Here is a 22,157-nt window from a genome sequence, read left to right as displayed (position 1 = left end):
GGCCTTGGAGGGCGCCGGGACCCTCGAGCCAAGGAGCTAAACGGAGCCTCAGCTGCTTTCCATCGCTGGCAATTCCCCGCCTGCAGCGCTTGGTGGAGAATTTGAGTGATTTAACTCACGAAGTTAAGCGTGTACACGTTTAAAACATGGGGTCATATGCATGACAGGGAGGTGCCTGATGAGAACTCGTTCCCATGTCAAAAATACCAGGAGCCATTTTCAGTAGGCGAAGCGTTCTCAGATAAAACCCTGTGTCGGTTTCACATCCGAATCCACCTAGGTAGGTAGGTTCTTTACTGCGGCTTCTCAGACGGACACTTGGAAGTGGGACGTGGGTTCCTTGAATGGGAAGACTCAGTTTTCTCAAAATGTGAGCTCTTTCTATGTTTATCAGTTTTACATAAACCGAATGAAAATATCAAGATTTTTTTTCATCTTTGCATAATACCTGCTGTCTACCTTGCTATTATGATGACATTTTAAAAATTTTATAATGGAGTGAAAAAAGACTTGCTCCTCTAAATATCAAAATGTGTTATTCCCACAATTATTTACTAACAGCTGAAAAGACATAAAACATGAAACAGAACAGGAAATCCAGAAACACTGAAATATATGTAAGATGCAGATGTAGGGATTTATAATGGTAACATTTCAGATTAGTAGGAAAGGATGAGTTATTTAAAAAATGCCTGCTGTTAGAAGACTAATGAAATCTTTTGTCACAAAAAATGAGTTTCTGATGGAATACAAATTGAAATTTTTGCATATGCAAATGAGTAAAGTACCAGAAGAAAACACAAATGCCTATTTATACAGGTACATTTTACTTTGGCAAAGGCCCTCCTAAGAATGACCCCACAAGCAGGCATTCTGAAGGCTGATTTAGCAAACTACAAATTAAAACCCCCTGTGTATCAGAAAAAAATTGACAAAAGATAATATACTTGAAAAATATTTACTATGTATATGTTTTTACTAATATATATATTAATAGATATTCAGATGAAAAGTGTGTCTTCATCCTACAGGGAATTCTTTATTATATATATTATATATAACTGATTATACATATAAAATTGTATATATTACTGATACATGTTAGATATATATATACAGATAAAAAGCATACCTTTATCTTACAGGGAATTCTTTCCAATCAAATCCACAAGAAAGGAATTCTAAAAGTGAGCAAAGTACTTTTTTGCAGATCCACAAGTTGTATAGGAAAAAATCCTCAGTGTTTCTCGTATGAGAATTTAAGTTAGAACAGGAATGAGACTGTTTTCTATCCACAATGTGAGAATAAAGAGCAATGGTACTTATACTGCCGCTTGAAGTTTAAGTTGCTGATGACTTTTCAAGTGGATAATTTGGAGATAATTACCACATTTTAAAAATGTCTATGCCCTTTACCCATCAACTCCATTGTATTAAAATACCTTTAGAAAATAGAGATACATACACTTTGTTTTTCGCAGCATTTATGTTAACAAGAACCCATAGAATGGATCCTTTAAATAAATTTCATTTGCAACCATAGCATGGAATAATATGTGACCATTGAAAGTGGCAATAGGTATAGAAGTACGGAAGCTTCCCTTGATGCCAGGAGTTTGAGACCAGCCTGAGTAACAAGGTGAGATTCCTACTCTACAAATATTTTTTAGAATTAGCTGAGCCTGGTAAGGCTGCAGCTGCCGCCACCGCCACTTCTACAAGGCCTCAGGGACGGGCTGCAGCCATGTCCTATTGCCAGCAGAAAGGGAAGGATCGAATCATATTTGTAACCAAAAAAGATCATGAAACTCCAAGCAATGCAGAATTGGTGACTGATGACCCGAATGATCCGTATGAGGAGCATGGATTGATACTACCAAATGGAAACAGTAATTGGAACTGCCCATGCCTTGGGGGAATGGCCAGCGGCCCCTATGGAGAACAGTTCAAGTCAGCCTTTTCCTGCTTCCACTATAGCACGGAGGAGATCAAGGGGTCAGACTCTGTAGACCAGTTCCGGGCCATGCAGGAATGCATGCAGAAATACCCAGATCTCTATCCCCAAGAGGATGAGGATGAGGAAGAGGAAAGAGAGAAGAAGCCAGCAGAACAAGTAGAAGAAACAGCTCCCACTGAGGCCACTGCAACCAAAGAAGCGGAGGGGCAAGTTAATGAAGGCCAAAAGGCACTGGGCTCCAGTCCTTTTGGAGTGGACCTTTTGCAAAAGGCCTTGTCGTCACTTTCCAAGAAAGTGTCTTTCCCTCTGTTGTCCTGTGTACTGTAATATACAAAATAACTTATTTTGACGATCAGGGGTCTTGGCCTCTTGACATATACACTGAAAAACATGGGGGTTGTATGTATGTGTGTCCTACGTAAACCTGTAGCCACCACTTTTGAATTATCTTCTCAGATTGCCCTGAATTTTGCCGCTTTTAAATAACGTGCTGAATAAACTCAGCAACTAAAAACCATTACCCAAGAATGTTTCTTGTGAGTGAGCTGATTTATTCTGATTCATTATATTCCTTTTGGTAGATTTGATACCCCTTGGGGGAAATAATACAAGTAATAGAAACAAAAACATCTTCTCTTAAAAATGTGGGAGTGGGGCCATATCTACTAGCTGAGGCCAAATAGTCAGATACAATTTCTGCAAACCCATCCTGACCTTGAGGATGTGAAGGTATACTGTTCTTCATTCCTGATACATTTTAGTTTCCATGTTGGTGTGGAGCTCCTGGTTTTCTGTGTTTGGATGATGAAGATTTGGACCCTCCCATTCATAAGCCCTTTCTAAGTGAAGGGAGAGGCTGGCTTGGCTGTTCCTTGTTATTCCGAAAGCCCTGGTTTGGGGCTTATGTTCACATTGGCTCTCAATCTGGTCAGGTGCAATGTTCTTGAGAGCTGGGGACCTAATTATAACCACAGTAGCAGGAAGAGAAGAAACATTGCGAATTAAGTATTCAATTAAAAGGAAACATGATTTCTAAAAAAAAAAAAAAAATTAACTGAGCATGCTGGTGTGCTCCTGTGGCCCCAGCTACTCAGGAGGCTGGGGCAGGAGGATTGCTTGAGCCTAGGAGTTCCAAGCTTCAGTGAGGTATAAACACCATTGCACTCCAGCCTGGGCAACAGACCAAGACCCAGTCTCAAAAAACAAAAATCTAACAATTATTGAGTTGTTGCTTGTTCTAGAAATTGTTCTAAATACTTTAGTAGGGATTCTCATTTAGGCATCACAGTGGTGTCCTGTGAGCTAGCTGTCGTTGTCTTTATTAATGAGGAAAATGAGGCACAGAAAGACTGAGCAATAGCTGGTAAGTGACCGAGTTGAAAGTAAAACTCAAGCTCCAGTTGCACTGAATCCAAACACCACGCTTATTCTATCCAAATAGGCTGCTGTTTCATTAAGGTAGGGAGCAGTAAGAGCTAATAAACACTGTACCTTCTTCAAAAGAAAAATATTTGTTTTGAAGGCAGAGGAATAACATGCTATTCAATGTTTACAATTACATGAACCATTGTAGGTTTTGAGATATTGCACTACAATTTCCTGAAAACTCTCACTCTCATAGGACTGTTCTACATTTGGCCTGTGCCCATGGCCGTGTGGAAGTGGTCACTGTCTTGCTGAGCAGAAGATGCCAGATCAACATCTGTGACAGACTAAACAGGACACCGTTAATGAAGGTATATAGTAGGCAACTCCTTCATCATGAAATGGATTTGATATAAATACATAGAATTAAAATGAATTTATGTCATTTAAATATAACTAGTTGGTGAAACCTGTGGAATATGTATTTTGAATTCTTAGAATTTATGGTCTAATTTTTTATCTAACACTAAGGCTGTACATTGCCAGGAAGAGGCTTGTGCCATTATTCTCCTGGAACGTGGCACCAATCCAAACATTAAGGATATCTACAGCAACACCGCTCTCCATTATACTGTGTATAACAAGGGGACTTCACCGGCAGAAAAACTGCTTTCCCACCGTGCAAACATTGAAGCACTAAATGAGGTATAGATCAATCAACTTTCTTTTCAAAATGTTTGTTTTAACATTGACATAGGTAAGAGTTAATTTTTCATATTTGGAAGATCGAGCGTTCCTGAATGAAAACATTTTGAAATAACTTCATTGTCTAAGGTTTTACTTTAAATATTGATACTTTTAAAGAAGCATTAGAGGACGCAGCTTGTTTAGTGCCCTTACGGGAAACATTTGTGAATTTGTTAAAGTCAAACATCTTCTTTTCAAGTATTTGTTTCCTACCGCAGGTGTATTTTTTTTTTCTAATTAGTATTAAAAAAATCACATGAAAAATATTACCCTGGAAAGTGGCTTTATCTTAAAACTCAAAACTAAAACAATTTACAATAAATGGAAATCTTGCTGAAGCTGACAGTTTCCAAAAAAAAAAAAAAAAAACAGATGTTTCTTTCAGTGACAAGGTTTAAGAGGGAAAAATGGGAAGGGAAAAGGAGAACAATCAAAAGCATGCAGGTCACTTGGAAATTAGGTAATCAGGGAAAATGCCAAGAAAAGGTTTTGCTTTTTAGTTTGTTGTTTTTCCAGTCTACGTATTGAGATGAAGCGCTCTTCAGCTTTGGGGTAATCATTTTTTGGTTTGGTAAACAGAGTGATTGAAACTTGCCTAAAGATTAATTTTTAGAGGACTCTGAGGAAACCAGATTGGCAGTGAATAGGTGGTGATGAAGTGAGAAACACTTCAGCAAAGGGTGGAACAAATTAGTAACGGACGTATTAGCCATCCTGGCAAAAACAACCACTTAGATAAGATTCTAAACTCTCCTTTCAAATCTAGAATGTCTCGGTGGGAAGGTGGGAGATAAGGAGCTTATAAATAGCAAAATCAAGTGAGATTTTGAGTTTACTTGTCCCTGTTCTACCCATACCCAGGAAAATTAACTGGAGTTTTAATAAATAACTCTATCTCGTACTCTTTTCTCTTTTTGGCCACATCCCAAGCTAAGGATATTAGCGGTGAGGGTGAGAGATGAGACCGAAGTGACTGTCTGCTGCATCAGCTAGAATTGTACATTACAGTGACCTGGGGAAGTTTTGTTAAAATCTACAAGTGTAGGCTTTCCTCTGATGATTTTGATGTTATAGAGCCAATAAGGTCTGAATATTTGTAGTTAAAAATATTTTCTTGAAGCCACACACAATGACATGTTCCTGTGGTCCCAGCTACTCAGGAGGCTGAGGTGGGAGGATTGCTTCAGTCTAGGAGTTTGAGTCCAGTCTGAGAAACATAGGAAGACTCTTGTCTCTTACAACAGCAACAGCAAAAAAAAATACTTCAGCATTCGAATACACTCCTGATTAAGAACCACAGAATAGATAAGTGCAGTATATAAATTCTCGTATCTCAAAAACATAAGAAATCTCTAAAAGAGTTGGCATTTGATAGGTGCTACTTTCCATAAAGTTCTCCTTTCCAATAACATTCGCCTGACTTATCTGTCTTTCTCTACATTTGTGACTGGGAAGTGAAAGAAAATATCATTGGCAACAGCTCTCAGCTTACAGAATAACACCTTTTGCTTCCCACCATGAATCATTCACTGCCATTCAGAGAGTCTTTAGCAATTTGCTTGTGGGTAATCTTTCAATAAGTAGAGGCTGACCCTTTCACAATTTCATGTTCCTTTGTCACCATTCAAGTAATTATGTGTCAACAAATGTTCATTACAAGTGAGATTTTCTCAATTAAATTAGTAGCAAGTCCTGAACCTTTTTTTTTTTTCAGTTTAAGTTGTATTATGGACTATCTCAGTATGTCTCTTAAGTTTATAGAGCTTTGGCATAATCAGGATGTCAGTTTTAAACACTGAAGTCCATAAAGTCAGTGAGGATACTACAGGAATTCTTTTAATAATTTAGTTTCAGCAGTCCTATAAACTATCTATTTGGTTAACAATCTGGGAAAATGATATACAAGCAGATTGCAAATGAATAAATGTTGGGAAAATTCTTGAGGTGGGTATTATGAGTCTTAACAGCAATTTTTATTATATATATATATATATATATCAGGGGCTGATTTTTTATAAAACCTATGATACTGGAGAAAGAAAAAGTTTCACATGCAAATATTTGGTTTATACAAAATCATTTAGTAACACGCAAATATAAAATATAAATATAAAATATAGCAAATATAAAAACACAAGGGTTATAGTCTAAATGTGGCACATAGATTGTTTGCCTCTTTAAATTGAGTCAACATGTAAAATTTAGTAGACTCATGCAGAAATCTGGACCTCAGGATTGTCTTAAGAATCAAATCTGGGTCCCCTGAACCGCATCACTGATTGGTCTGCTGTGCAGAGGTTGCCTTGTGTAGGAGGCACATATTCTCCAGTTTGCTACTGTGCCCACCGGAATACTTCACTTATTTGGGTAACCTCCTTCATCCTTATAAGTATTTGAGTTTACAACTCCTGTTTTATAGTGTATTTTTATAAAGATTTCAAGGTTTTCAAGATGGTGTATGTTGGTTTATAATAAATAGTCTATAGTTTACATAAATCCCTCAATTATGGGGTTGAATTTTAGAATCCAGAAGTTTTTTTTAACCCTCTCTCTATATATATATCACAAACAGTCACCTGCTCATAAGAATGCCTAGAAACCTTTTTAGATTATTCCTGGTAAGAGTTGGATAGTTTATGAATATTGCAGACATTATATCTTTCTTCTCAGCAATGTCCCTTAGAAATGCAAGTGACTTACTGACTTTTATTATGCTAGAAATAAGCAATACACATCAGCATTAGAACTTTTATTGATAAGCCCTTGTATTTTTATTTCTAATTTGCATTTTGCCTAAAGTAAAAAAATGTTAAATAGCTATTTAAATGGAAACCAATACAAATGGATTTAAAAAGTAAAGTTGCATTAGCATCCTAGGATTATCATTATAATTGAGAATAAAATTTCTTACTGAGCTTTGCTTTTTTAATATTTAATTTCAAAAAATTTTTAACCTGTCTCTCTTACACAGAACATACTGGAGCTTTCTAACAGTTATGATAAAAATCTGGGCCGGGCACGGTGGCTCACGCTTGTAATCCCAGCACTTTGGGAGGCCGAAGTGGGCGGATCACGAGGTCAGGAGATCGAGACCATCCTGGCTAACACGGTGAAACTCCGTCTCTACTAAAAAAAAAAAAAAAAAAAAGTACAAAACATTAGCCGGGCGTGGTGGCGGGCGCCTGTAGTCCCAGCTACTCAGGAGGCTGAGACCCGAGAATGGCGTGAACCCAGGAGGCAGAGCTTGCAGTGAGCTAAGATTGTGCCACTGCACTCCAGCCTGGCGACAGAGCGAGACTCTGTCTCAAAAAAAAAATAAAAATAATAAAAATAAAAATCTGTCCTCTTGTATTAGGAGAAATCCCATGGACTATTTAATAATAAGGAAAATAAGTGCATTTGAAGCCAATCTCTCTTAATTCAGAGCTCATTTCCTTAGTGGCACCTTTGGATCAGGAGTGCCTGACATTGGCATTCTCACACCATTGATAGAAGTAAATCAAGCAAGTTTGTACCACCCAGAGGAAACTGCCACTTGTATTGGGAAGCTCTGGCAACTGTATCCCTGAAACTCTAGTTCCAAAAATGTTAATGTTTGCCACAAAAAGTATTGTCAAATTGAGATTAGGCAAAGTTCAAGGGATTTCCTGATTGTTGGTCATATAATACAGTTTTGTAATACTTCTCAAATGCAAATAATCATGGAATCTTTTTGTTAGGGTACAGTTCTTCTGGTGAAACAAATATTCTTTGGAACATAGTTTAAGAAACACTGCTCTAGAGATAATAATTTACATCATTATTTTAAAAACTTAAAGCATTCGCTACTATATCTTAGATTTTAGGGTTATAGAGAAAAAAGATACAGCCCTTGCCCTCAAGAAGCTCTTGGTTTCAGTGGGAAACAATGAAATAATTACAATATACTGTGCTAAATGCTGAGATAGAAGCAAGGATTTTTGGGGCTGGTAAATAAAGTGAGTTTTGGAGATGACCGAAGTTAACGTGCGGAGGCAGAGGAGGGGTATTTGCAAGGCAGTGTGTGGGAAAGCACAGAGGAGTGAAAACGGAAGGGACTGCTTTGCATTTACTTTCTCTCTATGTTGCATGTAAGTTCATAGCATCTCATAGAAGATTTTTAGTTCAGTTGAGACATACATAATTTTGTTAATTATAAACTGTTTTTGCTTTTTACAGGAGGGAAATACTCCACTTTTGCTTGTTGTTATTTGTAGGAGACAGCAAATGGTGGAATTTTTGTTGAAGAACCAGGCAAATGTACATGCTGTTGACAATTTCAGAAAGTACAATAGTTTTTTTTTAAAAATAAAATCATGAGTGTTCTACAGTGCTAACAGTCACTCAAGTCAGAAATATTAATAAAAAGATTAACTTATAATTATTGGCATATAGTAAAATATAACACGAATAATCAGTTAGGTAGAAAAGCAATTATTTGGACTGAGCAACATAAAAACAGTATATAGTAGGATTCATCTTCTTTTATAGACTGTTATTTGTAATCTGATGTTTTTGGTCCTATAATCTTACATTAGGTAACTGGGATTTGTATTTTATTATTTTTATAAAGTGTAGACTTTAACTTCCAGTTTACAACTACTACTGTTACCATCATTATTATTATTGTTGTTGTTGTTTTCAGCCTGCAGGTAGCTCTTACTTATCTGACCCCTAGCTGACATTGAATTATAATATATCAGAGTAGGAAAGCAATGGGGAAATCTTCATCTAAATCTTTGCCTACTTTTGATAAGTGACCTTAGCATAGTTTACTGGCTGTCAAAGGACTGTAAATTTGCAACTTGTATTATGTCATACCCCAGTGGGACAAGAGGCCTCCTTGTTGTCCCTGCCTGTTAGCCTTGGTGGTAATTTACCAAGATGAACACTTGAGCACCCAAGATGCTTATACACATAAACTAGTACATGTAAATGGTTATTACGTCTATCCTGACAGGCAAGATATGAAATTGGTAAAGCATATCACATTTGCTAATTACATATCTTTATTAAAGTTCTTGAGTGCTGTTATTTATTATTTTAGAACAGCCCTCATGCATGCTGTTCAGCATAACTCATCAAGTATTGTCAGCCTCCTCCTTCAACAAAATATAAATATCTTTTATCAAGACATGTTTGGCCAAACTGCCGAAGATTATGCTGTTTGTTGTGATTTGAGAAGGTATATGCTTATATTAAGAGACCAGTTAATACTAAATTAAGGTTCAAAATAATTACAAATATTGCATCTTATACATTAGGTGACAGTTCATAGTTTGGTTGAGGTAATTTGTAATGGCAACAAGTTAGTCCACCTTTTAGCCAGAAATCAAACAGAAAGCTAGAGCCTAGAAGTTTGAGGCTGCAGTTATCTATGATAGCAACATTACACTGTAGCCTGGGTAGCAGAGTGAGACCCCATCTCTAATAAAAATCAAGTCAAATAAGATAAGATACAATAAAATAAAATGTTGGTCTTTTTCTTGGAATTATGCTTTTTAAATTTGTTTTACTTTTTTTTTTTTTAATTTAAGAAACGGCAAAAATAGTTGGTTTATATGAGGCTTTCAGAAACTGGCTTCTGCCCAGATCTCCTTCTGCAGCCCCTCCTCTGTCTGCCCTTTCTTCTGGCATTACTGAGCTGCTGGTGATGCCCCCGTCACCACCGCTCTCATGTAGACAAATACATACGCTCTGGGAGGCTTCTCTCCCTCTCTTGCCTCTGCCTGGCATGCACTATCTTTCCTGCCGTCTGCCTCTTTTAATCTGGTGAACCTCACTGTCTAAGTCTCAGCCCAGGCATGATCTCTAGAAAAGCCATCCCTGACAGCTTTTATTCTCATTCTTTAAACCCCAGTACCTACCACTTAGCAGGAACTCAATAAATATTTAGTAAAATAAAGACTGTTTATAGAAAGATGATTGCTACAGTCTGGCAACAAAAGGGATAGACGTGCAGACATGATGCGCCGTTCAGATGGTGAAGTGACACTAGAAAAATGGACAAAGTACTAAGGGAGCCCCAAGGACGGAGAGCCTGTGTATGTGGAGAACGATAGCCAGATTCAAGGAGGACTGCACATAGCATTTTGAGCCTTTTTTCTTTTTCTGTTTTTGGAAACAAGTTCTTACTCTGTCATCCAGGGTAGAGTGCAAAGGCATTATTGAGACTTACTACAAACTGAAACTCCTGGGCTTAAGGGATCCTCTTGCCTCAACCTCTTGAATAGCTGGGACTATAAGCACACACCACCATGCCTGGCAAATTTTCTATAGAGTCAGGGTTTCACTATGGTCTCCAGGCTGGTCTTAAACTCCTGGCTTTAAGCAGTTTTCCTACCTGGACCTTCCAAAGTGCTGGGATTACAGGTGTGAGCTACTGCACCCAGCCTATATTCTGAGTCTTAAAACACAAAAATAAATTTGTCAGAATAGTAGAGGAAAATATTTCAGATGTAGAAAACAGGGTATACACTATAAAGGTATAATGGTAACAAAAATTTTGCAAATTATTACTAAATAACAACTCGCTTAGCATGTTGTTAAAAAGATACTATTATGAAGTAGAAAATAGTGAAGTGTTATTTTATATGTTTGTACTGTATTTTTAAATATTGTTTTGTTTCCAGCAGTTTCATTTTTTTATGTTGGGTGGAATAATTTGTGGGTGACCCTGAGACTTTTGCATGTCTTGAACCTTTTGATATCTAGTGTCTCCCCAAGTGGTTTGTTGGAGTTTTAGATAATTAGAAGTGTTTCTTAAAAATGTAAATATTCCAGTAAACATTAAGCTTCATTTAAACTCTCAATTTATAAAAGTATGTTATTTTGTTTCAATTTTTATAAAGATTATAGTCTTTAACTGTTCTAAATTGTTCATTTTAACATACGGATTTGTCAGCAGAACACGAATTAAAAGTGGCTTCAGAGGAAAGACAAGAAAGGCTCGAAAGAAGTGAAAATAAACAGCCACAGGTATATAACAATTTAAATTTCTGGTCTGATATTGATTTGTTTGTTTGTTTTTCTTTAATAACATAGCATAGTCCAAATGAAATGACCTTTTAGACTATCCTTTTAGAATCCAACATAGCATAATTTCATATTGAATTTTAAAACATTTTATCCGGTTATAAAATTTAAAATATTCTTACCATCTGTAGTAACTCACAGCTATCTGTACCCTTGGAATTGAGGCCAGAAATTTCCAGAACTCTCTTTGCTCTTTTATTTTTATCACCTCCTTCATGATAAAGAAGGTAACATCAGAAATGGAGTTGTATTACGAAGCAAGAGAAATTCTGAACAATTGGACAGTGACGGCCCCTGAGTTCACCTCAGGTTAAAGGAGTCGTCATTCCCAGTGGCTCAAACTGTGCAGTTTTATGTTGCCGGGCACCAGCGCTGAGGTTAAAGACTTCGTCTGTTTTTTGGTTTCTGGTTGCCGTCGGTGTCTATGTTCAGTGAGGGGATGGGGTCACAAAATCAACCCAACTGCCTATTGAGAGAATTATGCCTTCCAGAGTGGGACTTTGGTGTCAGGGTACAAACAATAACTTTCTTATTTTAACATAAATAGTAAACGTTATTAAAATTTTTTAACCCACGGTCACTAGTGGAGCTTGGAATATATTAGACCTGGATATAAGCAGATAACCTTCTAGATAACACTATCATATTACAGTATAGCATTGGAGTAGAATCTAAAAATTTTCTTCTGTTTCTGAGTGGTGTTCATTTTGGCTTCTAATAAATTAGCATTTGCCTACTCTTTAGTTAATCCTCAGAAATATGAATTCACTATAGGGGTTCATTATTTAGGGTATGCTGAGGTAAAAATCCTATTAAGAGAGAAAGCCTTTAGAATACTACATATCATCTGTGAACCCATTTCTGGCAGATTTAATTAAGAATGAATTAAGTTTAGTTCAAACAAACAGTGAGTTAAGCTTGCTGGTTCATGTTTTCCTCCTATGTTAAGCCAAGGCAAATCATTTTTTACTTCTTAGTTATAAAGCAGTACATTAGGGGTAGTAAAACATAGATTAAGTTTCACAGTTAAATTTTAATTATTTTCTATTTTTTTGTTCATACTTAATTTAGAACACAGTTAATTTTAAAACATGCACCCTGTCAGAAAGACATCTGGTAAACAAAACAAGCAAATTAATTTTCCACTTTTGCACCTTCAAAAAATGTCTCAAGAACAAGAACTGAGTAAGAATTGTAATAAAAAGGATATATCTGTATATTCAGGACTTACTTTAAAATTCATTACAAGGCCGGGGGCAGTGGCTCACGCCTGTAATCCCAGCACTTTGGGAGGCCGAGGTGGGTGGATCACTCGAAATCAGGAGTTCGAGACCAGCCTGACCAACATGGAGAAACTCCCTCTCTACTAAAAATACAAAATTAGCCGGACGCGGTGGCGCATACCTGTAATCCCAGCTACTCGGGGCACTGATGCCGGAGAGAGCCGCTTGAACCCAAAAGGCAGAGGTTGCGGTGAGCCAAGATCATGCCATTGCACTCCAGTCTGGGCAACAAGAGTGAAAGTCCGTCTCAAAAAAAAAAAAAATTTATTCAAGAAAGTTCAACTGAAGATTGGTGAAAGTTTTGAAAAATCCAAAATTACTGTTTGTCCTAAGGAAGAGCTCTTACACTGTAACTCTAAAGAAGGACAAACCTAAAGGGAGTGCCCCGTAATCTGATGAATCATATCCCTGATTGTGAGGAAGCAGATGTACCTGGAGTGTCTAACTCTAACTCTAGTATTCCAGGCATTGCCTGAGCAGAATGAGCCCATCTCACTCAGGTCTTGTCATTGCATTTATACTCTGGGTCCCTCTAACACACTTGCCAGTCATCTTCTAAGCTTTATTCAAATGAAAATAAATCAGACTGTAAAAATTGTAACAAACCAGACATGTAGCCTGTTTCTCACAGAGATGAAGAAGAAAGAGAATTGTTGTAATGATACAGAAATTGAAAAATTAAGGAACCCAGTAGTTATGGTTGAAATGAAAGAAGACCAAGAGCTTGACAAGAAAATATAACCCAAAATACCACAGATTGGAAATTAGACATTAGACATTGGTCTCAGTCTAGAAATCCAAAAAGTCTTTGATTTGTGCTCACTCCAAGAAGTGATGCGCGTGATACAGATAGAAAGCCACAGTATTTCTGCTGTTACAGACACTTACAAAAACCAAAAACCAATACAGCGCTTGTTCCACAAGCCGTATGGAACTTAGAAGCTCTTCTAAAGCTTAGAAGATGACTGGCAAGTGTGTTTCAGGGACCCACATGTGACAGTCCCACTGCTAATACCTATAAAAGCAAGAAACCTGAATTAGAAAATGTGAGTTGTTCTCCACCACAGAGTGACAGAACATCAAAAGCATATCTAGAAGAAGACTTACAGCAAGATATGCAAAGGCTTAAGAATGAGGTAGGCATGTTGCAGGTAGAGTTTCTGGCTTTGAAGAAAGAAAGTTCAACTATAAAAAGAAAGAGGTTCCCTTGCTGCTTCTCTTTTTATAAGTTATCTGATTCATTCTGGTTTTCTACTCAAGAAAATCTCATGTGTATAGTTACAGTGGGGTTATCCAAATGTGTAATTGTGTGTCAAAGTAGATTAGTGCTGCTATCTAAATGACAGTTCTGGAAAACATTCTCATAATCTTTGTTCAACCTAAGTCTCACTTTCAGTCTTCTAAGTGGCATGCATATGGGCTGGGAAAATTATTTAGCCATATACCATGTGACCTTCTGAACCAGATAAGCATAAAGGAAATTGCTAAAGAAAGAATCTCTAGATTCTTTTTTCTGTATCCATTTAAAAATTAATTACATGTGTTTAAATGATAAAATGGTAATACAATGGGAGAGAAGCAATGACTGAGAAGAGACATGAAAATGTATCTAACCTTGAGAGTTACAACAAATATTCCCAGCCAAGGAAGTCTGTTTAATGTGTTTAATGTGCTTTCATGCATGCAAGTTCATTGGTTTGACTCAAACTGTTTAAACTTATAATTCCATTGTGGTCATTTTAAATATTTTGGAAACAAATACGTATACTTTTGCATATTTTAAAAAAATCAACACTCTCCAATGTTTCTGTTGAATCAGACTTTTACATGATGTTGTTTAATGAAATATGGTAAGTTTTGACATGTATGATTTTATCATATAAGTAGAATAACTCCTCAACCAAAAATGTAGCATTTGGCTCTATAGTAGAAAGCTGAGTTCTGTACATTGTGCTCTAAAAATATACAAAAATCTAGAGATTTTCTTCTTTCAAAGTAAAAGCAGATGAGGCCTCCCACCACCCTCTGAACCATTAAATAGCTTTGCCAAAGTCACACTTTTAATTTATCAGACTAATTTGATATATTTGTCTGGTAATTTATGTAATTCAGCAATATGTAATTGTATCTTCCTTTTTGGTGCCATGAAATGCTAGGTAATGCCACCTTAGGAGCTAGCTTTGGGTGAGTTACTTAATATTTCTTGGTTTTACTTCCATTACCAAGTAGATAATGGGGCCAGAGTGGACAACTATACTGTATATCTTCCAGCTGTAAACTTTTGTGGTAATTGAATGTAAATTTGGGGAATATCTCATTTTCCAGGATTCTGCACTAACAACTCAGCAGTTTTACTCGGCTCCTTGGGCTGTGGCAAACTTTGGTTCCTCTATTTCAGTGAGCACCTTCACTTTTTTGGCATCCCAGGAACCAAATGAAAAAATAAGGAGAAAAGGCAGTGGGGAAAAGAATAGCTTAGTGCAGAAAAGGGAAAGCTTCTTTTCTGTTTCTGAGGCCCCACAAGGTCACATCCTCGCAATCTGGCTATTTCATGGAGAATCCAGGTGACAAAGACAGAAGGCACATTTTATATCTGTGCGTTTTTGTTTCTCTGTTTTTGTGTTGATATATTTACACCACAGAAGTACCTGTGATCTGATGGAGAACTAGAAGTAGAATCAGAAGCCCTGAGGAAAATCCTGCAGCTTGCTTATATTTTTAACCTCTCTTTTTAAAGATTATGATAACTAAATAAGTTCATCGATGTATGTATGTAGAAGTGCTGAGTACAATGTCTAGATTTATGATTTAGTAAATGTAATTCTTACAACTGACTAAAAAATGTTGAGTCAAATCACAATAGAATATAATCAGGGAAACAGAACTTTTAAAACTTTGAGAAAATTTATCTGTCCAAATACATGTGGAGGTAAAGCTCCTACTATAGGGTGGTGTCAGGATTAGATGTCAGAGCAGAAATGCAATTTTCTTTTTCTGTTATTTTAATTTAGTCAAATTTGTTAGTATTTTACTTTATGCTTTGAGTTTGTTATAATTCAGAGAAAGGCTTTTCCAATCTGATATTCTTAAAAATTCTCTACTCTGTGTGTGTGTGTGTGTGTGTGTTTTACAGATTCATAGACTTAAATTTTTGAACTTTTTGAAATATATGCCCTCTAAGTTCAAGGTTTTGCTTCAATTTTTTCTCCAGCTGGATATTCATTTACAGCAACTTTTTTTTTTTTTTTTTTTTTTTTGAGACGGAGTCTTGCTCTGTCGCCCAGGCTGGAGTGCAGTGGCCAGATCTCAGCTCACTGCAAGCTCCGCCTCCCGGGTTTACGCCATTCTCCTGCCTCAGCCTCCCGAGTAGCTGGGACTACAGGCGCCCGCCACCTCGCCCGGCTAGTTTTTTGTATTTTTTTTAGTAGAGACGGGGTTTCACCGTGTTGGCCAGGATGGTCTCGATCTCCTGACCTCGTGATCCGCCCGTCTCGGCCTCCCAAAGTGCTGGGATTACAGGCTTGAGCCACCGCGCCCGGCCTACAGCAACTTTTAATTGCATGAATGTGCAGGTGGTTCTTTCACTTGAGAAATAAGCATGATATGTTATTTTATTGAGTGCTAGCTAAAAAGTTCTTTTGTTTTATTTAGGATTCTCAAAGTTATGGAAAAAAGAAGGATGTGATGTATGGAAATTATATGTTGAAGAGGGACATTGCCATGCTCAAACAGGAATTATACGCAATAAAAAATGACAACCTCAAAAAGGAAAAGGAATATATTCAGGAAATTAAAAGTATTGCAGAAATAAATACTAACTTTGAAAAGAGTGTAAGACTCAATGAGGAAATGATAACAAAAACAATGGCCCAGTATTCTCAACAGCTTAATGATCTGAAAGCTGAGAATGCAAGGCTGAATTCAAAACTGGAGAAGGAAAAACACAAGAAGGAAAAACTAGAAGCTGAAGTTGAATCCCTCCATTCTAGCCTGGCCACTGCTATAAATGAGTACAATGAAATGGTGGAAACAAAAGACCTAGAACTAGTTTTATGGAGAGCAGATCATGTTTCCCTACATGAAAAAATGAGTTCTAATATTTCTCAACTAACAGGTAAGAATGAGTTTCTTACTGAACAACTTTCTAAAATGCAAATTAAATTAATTACCTTAAAAGATAAGTTCCGTAAGACAAGAGATACTCTCAGAAAAAAGTCATTGGCTTTAGAAAGTGTACAGATGGACCTAAGGCAAACACAGCATTGAATAAAGGAAATGGAGCAGATGCATCCAAATGAGGAAGCTAAAGAGAGTCAATCCATCAGGAAGCAGAACTCTTTAGAGGAGAGAATATGTCAACAAGAATTCGAAAATCTCTTGCTTGAACAACTAGAGGATGCTCATAAGGAAGGCAATAATAAAGAGATAGTCATTAATATTCAAGGAGACTGTCTTGAGAGCGGAAAGGAAGGTCTTCTAAAAGAAAAAACGAAGAAATTAATGAGTGAATATAATTATTTAAAAGAAAAACTGTTTCAGTATGAAAAAGAAGAAGCAGAAGGAGAAGTAAGTGTGAAGAAAGATAAGTATTTTTAACCTTCTGGAAAGAAAATTTAAACATTTCATTCTGGCTATAAGTTGAACCTAGTTCAATATAAAAATAAATGGATGGAAATGTGTTTACCATACTGTATAATTCCCTTTGCATTAATCATCCAGGAAATACATGTAGAGGGACAGAAAGAAGATGAATGTTTTCGTAGGGCTGGGGCTGGAAATGGGTGGTGACTACTAATGGGCATGAGGGATTGTCCTGGAGTGATGAAAATGCTCCAAAGTTGGATTGTAGAGATGGTTGAATGACACAGTAAATTTACTAAATATCTCTGAACTGTATGTTAAAACAGATAAGTTCTATAAATCATATTTCAACAAATCTGTTTTACTAGAAATCATATTTCAACAAAGCTGTTTTAATGAAAAAAACAAAAAAAAATGTGTTTACTGTATCAGCTTGGAAACATACTTTGTTTCCAGGAAATAAAAGGTAGAGCTGACAGGTGCTTTCCTTTGAGTAAAGACATTATGTCACCTATGAAATTTCAGTAGATACAGAGGATTGTTGATAAGTTATGTAGTCTTATACTGCTGAAATAATAAATTTAATGTCTTTATGTTGCCACATTTTAAGACCATAATGAAGCAGGTAAATGGAAATGCTTGTACATGAAATGAGTATTTTGAAATTAAGATTCAATTAAGTGAACCGCTTTGACATTTAATTCTAGATTTCCCAGATGAACTGAAGTGTATTGCTGTGTCTTGCAATACCTTCCTTTAAGTAGCTTTTTATGTATTTTAGTTGGTACAACTTTGTTTTGATTCATACCAATGTGACTTAAGTCTGACAATATGTCAGTCTCACATTATGTATTTTTCTGACCACTTAGTATTTTAAAGACATCTACTTGTTATAAAATCACAATTTGGAATAAATGTAGTAAATTTTAGCAAAAATTATTTGATCTAATGTTACCACTGATAAGGAATTTATAATTTACTTGGAATATTAATAATTAGCTCATAATTCACATTTTAAGTCTCAATGACTATCATTTGGATATAACTTTGTCCGGTACAAAGATACTTGTAGCTGTCTGTGGTTTATGAGTTTGATACTGCATTCCCCATTTTCAGACTAATGAGGGGTGGCAGAGTTCCCGGAGGGTGGGAATGAAGTGAGTACGGGACAGAGTTGTAGGAGCTGAGGTCAGGGAGGGAGGTAGAGGTTATGTTACCTAGGGCCTTGAAGGCCGTTGGAATTTTACTTTTGAGATCGGAATCTGTTGGAAGGATTTCAACAGGTGACTGAATAATGTGAGGGACTCAGGTTGAGTTGAGGGTCTAAGATGAATGAATAGCGGGCTGAATCCATTTGTCATGAAAGGGAATACGATTTGGCAGGAAGATAACACCTTCTGTGTCCCTCACTGAATTCAGTAATAAAGAAGAATGTGTGCATGTGAGGAAACGAAAGTGAATCTGTGTGTGTGGTAATAATTTTCAAAGTATGTATGCTAGAGTTAAATATTATTAACATAATAATAAGGCACTTTATAAAATTAGCAACAAAAATATTTCATCAGGTGTTTGTGAGACAACTTCAAGAAGAACTGGCCAATCACCTTAAAAAATTTCCTGTATCAGAGTCTCCACTGGAAGGTACATCACATTGTCACATTAATTTGGATGGGACACGGGCTTCAAAGGAGAAATTATTTCAAGTAGGAAATCAAGTATGTATGGAATTTAACATGTAGACAGCTAATGTGTAGCTGGTTGAATAATATAAAGTGTTTTAGAATACTTATTTCAGTGGACAGCTTGATTTTGTATTTTCATTAGAATTAATTAATACCATTTTATTATCTTTATAATATACCTATTTCTTCAGCTCTGGCTTTTATTCTGCCATTTTGAAAAATAATTGCATACTTTTCTCTTACAGTATTTACTCTTGGGAAAGTTGAGAATGATATATCATTCCTCACAGAAAATTGACTTATTTTCTGTTAAACAGAATTTTTAGATAATTTCCTTATTGCCTTGGTGAGGCAAGTCAGAGGAGAATGTTTAATGGAATGTTCCAGAAAGTTGTCTTATTTCTTCACTTTTGTGAATGGACACAGAAGCTGTGCCTATTCATTTCATGGATACTAGGCTAACTTGTACAGAGAGGCCATCATTCTGTTCTTTGAAATGCACACATTTTAGGTTAATTTACAAACTATTTGAAAACTTAGGTATTGCCTTCATCTTCATTTAAAACATACTGTAATGGCATAGAAATATTCAGATCTGATAGAGTATGTACATCCAGTATGTATTTTTAGTAGAGATGGGGTTTCACTGTGTTAGCCAGGATGGTCTCGATCTCCTGACCTCGTGATCTGCCCGCCTTGGCCTCCCAAAGTGCTGGGATGACAGGCGTGAGCCACCGCGCCCGGCTGACAAATTCTTAACTAATCTATGTACTCTTTGCCCCCAAGCATACAGCCGCCAATTATGTGGGTTGACAGAATTATAACCATATTTGCTGCTGTTTCTGATAGAAGACAAGCCAAAGTCGCTCTTTCCACATGTGGGTCTTTATTTCTAGTCCTTCACATTGACCACAGAATCGCCTGTGGCTTCCAAACCTGTCACAAGCAGTTTGTTGTTGCTCTTCTGTATGTGATTAAGTGGATTTACCTTTTGTATACTCATCGCTACCATCTCTGTTTATCACTCATTTAGGGACCTTAGACAAGGTACAAGACAAAGAGAGGAGGGCATGTGGGGTGAAGCTCGCTAGCTGCCTGCCTGGTTTTTCTGCACACAGGTGAGATATTCCTGCACATCTTCTGGGGACCCCAGAATGAGGGGGACTCGCTGGTGAATAGCCTCGGGCTTCACGTCCAGTACAGGCTGGGTCCCCGTGGTCGCCAAGCCTCCTGCCTGCTCAATGATGTAGGCCACGGGATTGCATTCATACAGGAGCCGGAGCTGTGGAGGAACGGAGGCAGGTGAATAAACTCTGCAAGTGGCCAAATGTCCCGAGCCATGCCCCTAAAGTTGGGGGAGCAGTTTGCACTGTGGAGCTTCCATCTGGCTAGCATGAGTGCACCATGCGCCTCACAAGAGTGGGCCTGAGCTTTAGAGCCTACAGCAGGCCAGATGCATCAGACGGTGCTCATCCAGAAGCCTTGGGGCCCCTCTGGCCAGGTGGCTGAGCCAGGTATCTGCCCATCTTGTGATCCTTGTGCTTACCAGGGAGCTGCCTCTTGACTTGGAGATACGAGATCTAGGCTCCTATTTCTCGGTTCAACAAGGGCAAACTGATGGTGCAGACCTGGGTGGAAGCCCTTGTGTGTGAGACCTCAAGGCCGGCAAAGAGTCAGGCTTGGATGGGACAGTAAGGTCACCTCGAGCATGCCAGGTTGCCTCTCTGGGGACAGCCACGGTGGCTGGGATTGTGTGGAGGAGCTCCACATCTTAAGCTTTGACTTTTCTAACCAGTTTGCTGGTGTTTCAATGGTCTTGTCTTCTGCCCCTTTAGACTAAGTGAAATCCCATTGTTTGCACCCCACAGCATCCCGTGCTTCCCCTCTGGTACCACTCATCACACTGCGGCCTCTTTAGTGCCTGGCTTCCTCCCTAGGCTGCTGTCCATCCTAGCTGATCCCTGTACTATCTCCACTCTCAGTAGTGCCTGACACATTGAAAGTGTTGGCTCCTGTCTGTAATCCCAGCATTTTGGGAGGCCGAGGCAAAAGGATCACTTAAGTCCAGGAAGTTGAGACCCCATTTGAGATAGGGAGACCCCATCTCTACAAAAAATTCTAAAATTAACCAGGTGTGGTAGTGCACACCTGTGATCCCAGCTATTCAGGAAGCTGAAGTAGGAGGATCAACTGAGCCCCGGAGTTCAAGGCTGCAGTGAGCTGTGATCACACTACTGCCCTCCAGTTTAGGAGACAGAGCGAGAGCCTGTCTCAAAAACAAAGGAAGTGTCCAAGCAAGGCCACTGTGTTTCCTGCACTGGGGGTCCCAGCTGAGGGCAGAAATTGGGTTGAAATCAGCCTGTGCCCTGCCTGCTTGCCAGTCTCTGCACAAGACCCCGGGCTGAGCCTGTTCAGAGGAAGGAAGGCCTTCCTAACCCTCCTGCAGGCACGCGAGAACTGGCAGGAGGCTGCCTGTGTCGTGAGTACACGGTGAATTGAAATGAATGGGGTTGGATTGAATGGACTTTTTAGGTCTATTTCTGTGATGATGTCATGACGCCCCCGGCCTGATGCACGACACCCCTCCATCACCTTAGATTCAGGGTGTCGTCCTGGCCAAAGGCCCTGCTGCTGACGCACGACACCCCCCCATCACCTTAGATTCAGGGTGTCGTCCTGGCCAAAGGCCCTGCTGCTGACGCACGACACCCCCCCATCACCTTAGATTCAGGGTGTCATCCTGGCCGAAGGCCCTGCTGCTGTGCATGACTCAGTATCATCTTCTCCTTTCTCCCCGTCAGTGCAACCTGTGACTTCCCAGAGGTTCATTCTCCACTATCACCTTACAAAATGGTTGACCCAGCTGTGTGCAGCCTTTCCTTACCATTCTTTTCTTCCAGTCTGTTTTGGTGATACGGTTAAACTACTTTCCGAAACAGTCATATGTTATAGTGAATTTTTTCTATTGTTCTATTATATATTTATATGTTATTACGTTATTATATATCATATTATATATTTATATGTTATATATTTTTTCTATTGTATATATTATATATATTAAGGAGAGAAACACGATATATTTGGTCTAGGCTGGAGATCCAGGCATTCAAGGGAAAGTAGGTGAAGACTCCATGGGGGTATTTACTGCCATTTTGGTCAGACAGTGTAAGATACCCTCACCCTAGACCTCTGGCTCTTAAAGTAATGGGTGCCCAGAGGGGTGTAAAAAAGCTGTGGTGCGTGCGGGCTGTCTGGGGGCGGATAGTTCTGTCCTTCATTACCCACAGGAGGGGCACTGGAGGCCACGCTGTCCAGGACAGTCTAGCCAAGGAGACCCCTACCTTGACAGCCTGTAGCGCTCAGCATTTTTCTCCCCTTTTATGGGGGGGATTTGGGGTATCAGACAATAAAGTCTCAGACTGTAATCGATTACCCTGTTGATTCAAATACTTTAACCAAAAAAATCTCAGCCTTAGTACATAATGT

At 38.2% G+C, this 22,157-nt stretch overlaps 2 protein-coding genes across 2 annotated transcripts in view; one reads left to right on the top strand and one right to left on the bottom strand.

Moving 5' to 3' along the window:
* Positions 1-1,744: 1,744 nt before the first annotated feature.
* On the top strand, positions 1,745-19,481 carry LOC105501556 (ankyrin repeat domain-containing protein 18B-like). Its single transcript, XM_011927544.1, is given in 10 exon segments — positions 1,745-2,280; positions 3,579-3,693; positions 3,854-4,027; positions 8,267-8,373; positions 9,135-9,272; positions 9,680-9,765; positions 10,992-11,065; positions 16,057-16,971; positions 18,552-18,689; positions 19,455-19,481. Coding segments are annotated over 10 exon segments (2,310 nt in total).
* Positions 19,482-19,531: 50 nt separating this feature from the next.
* FBP2 (fructose-1,6-bisphosphatase 2) overlaps positions 19,532-22,157 on the bottom strand; it is a 39,808-nt gene continuing 37,182 nt past the window's right edge. The window contains exon 7 of the mRNA XM_011927519.1: positions 19,532-19,950. Coding sequence (XP_011782909.1) covers positions 19,756-19,950 — 195 coding nt within the window. The 3' untranslated portion in view covers positions 19,532-19,755. The remainder of the gene's footprint in view (positions 19,951-22,157) is intronic.

Source organism: Colobus angolensis, unplaced genomic scaffold (assembly GCF_000951035.1).
Source record: "Colobus angolensis palliatus isolate OR3802 unplaced genomic scaffold, Cang.pa_1.0 Scaffold72, whole genome shotgun sequence".
Taxonomy (NCBI): domain Eukaryota; kingdom Metazoa; phylum Chordata; class Mammalia; order Primates; family Cercopithecidae; genus Colobus; species Colobus angolensis.
Note: the sequence above shows the minus strand (reverse complement) of the source record. Positions and strands in the feature narration are given on the sequence as shown.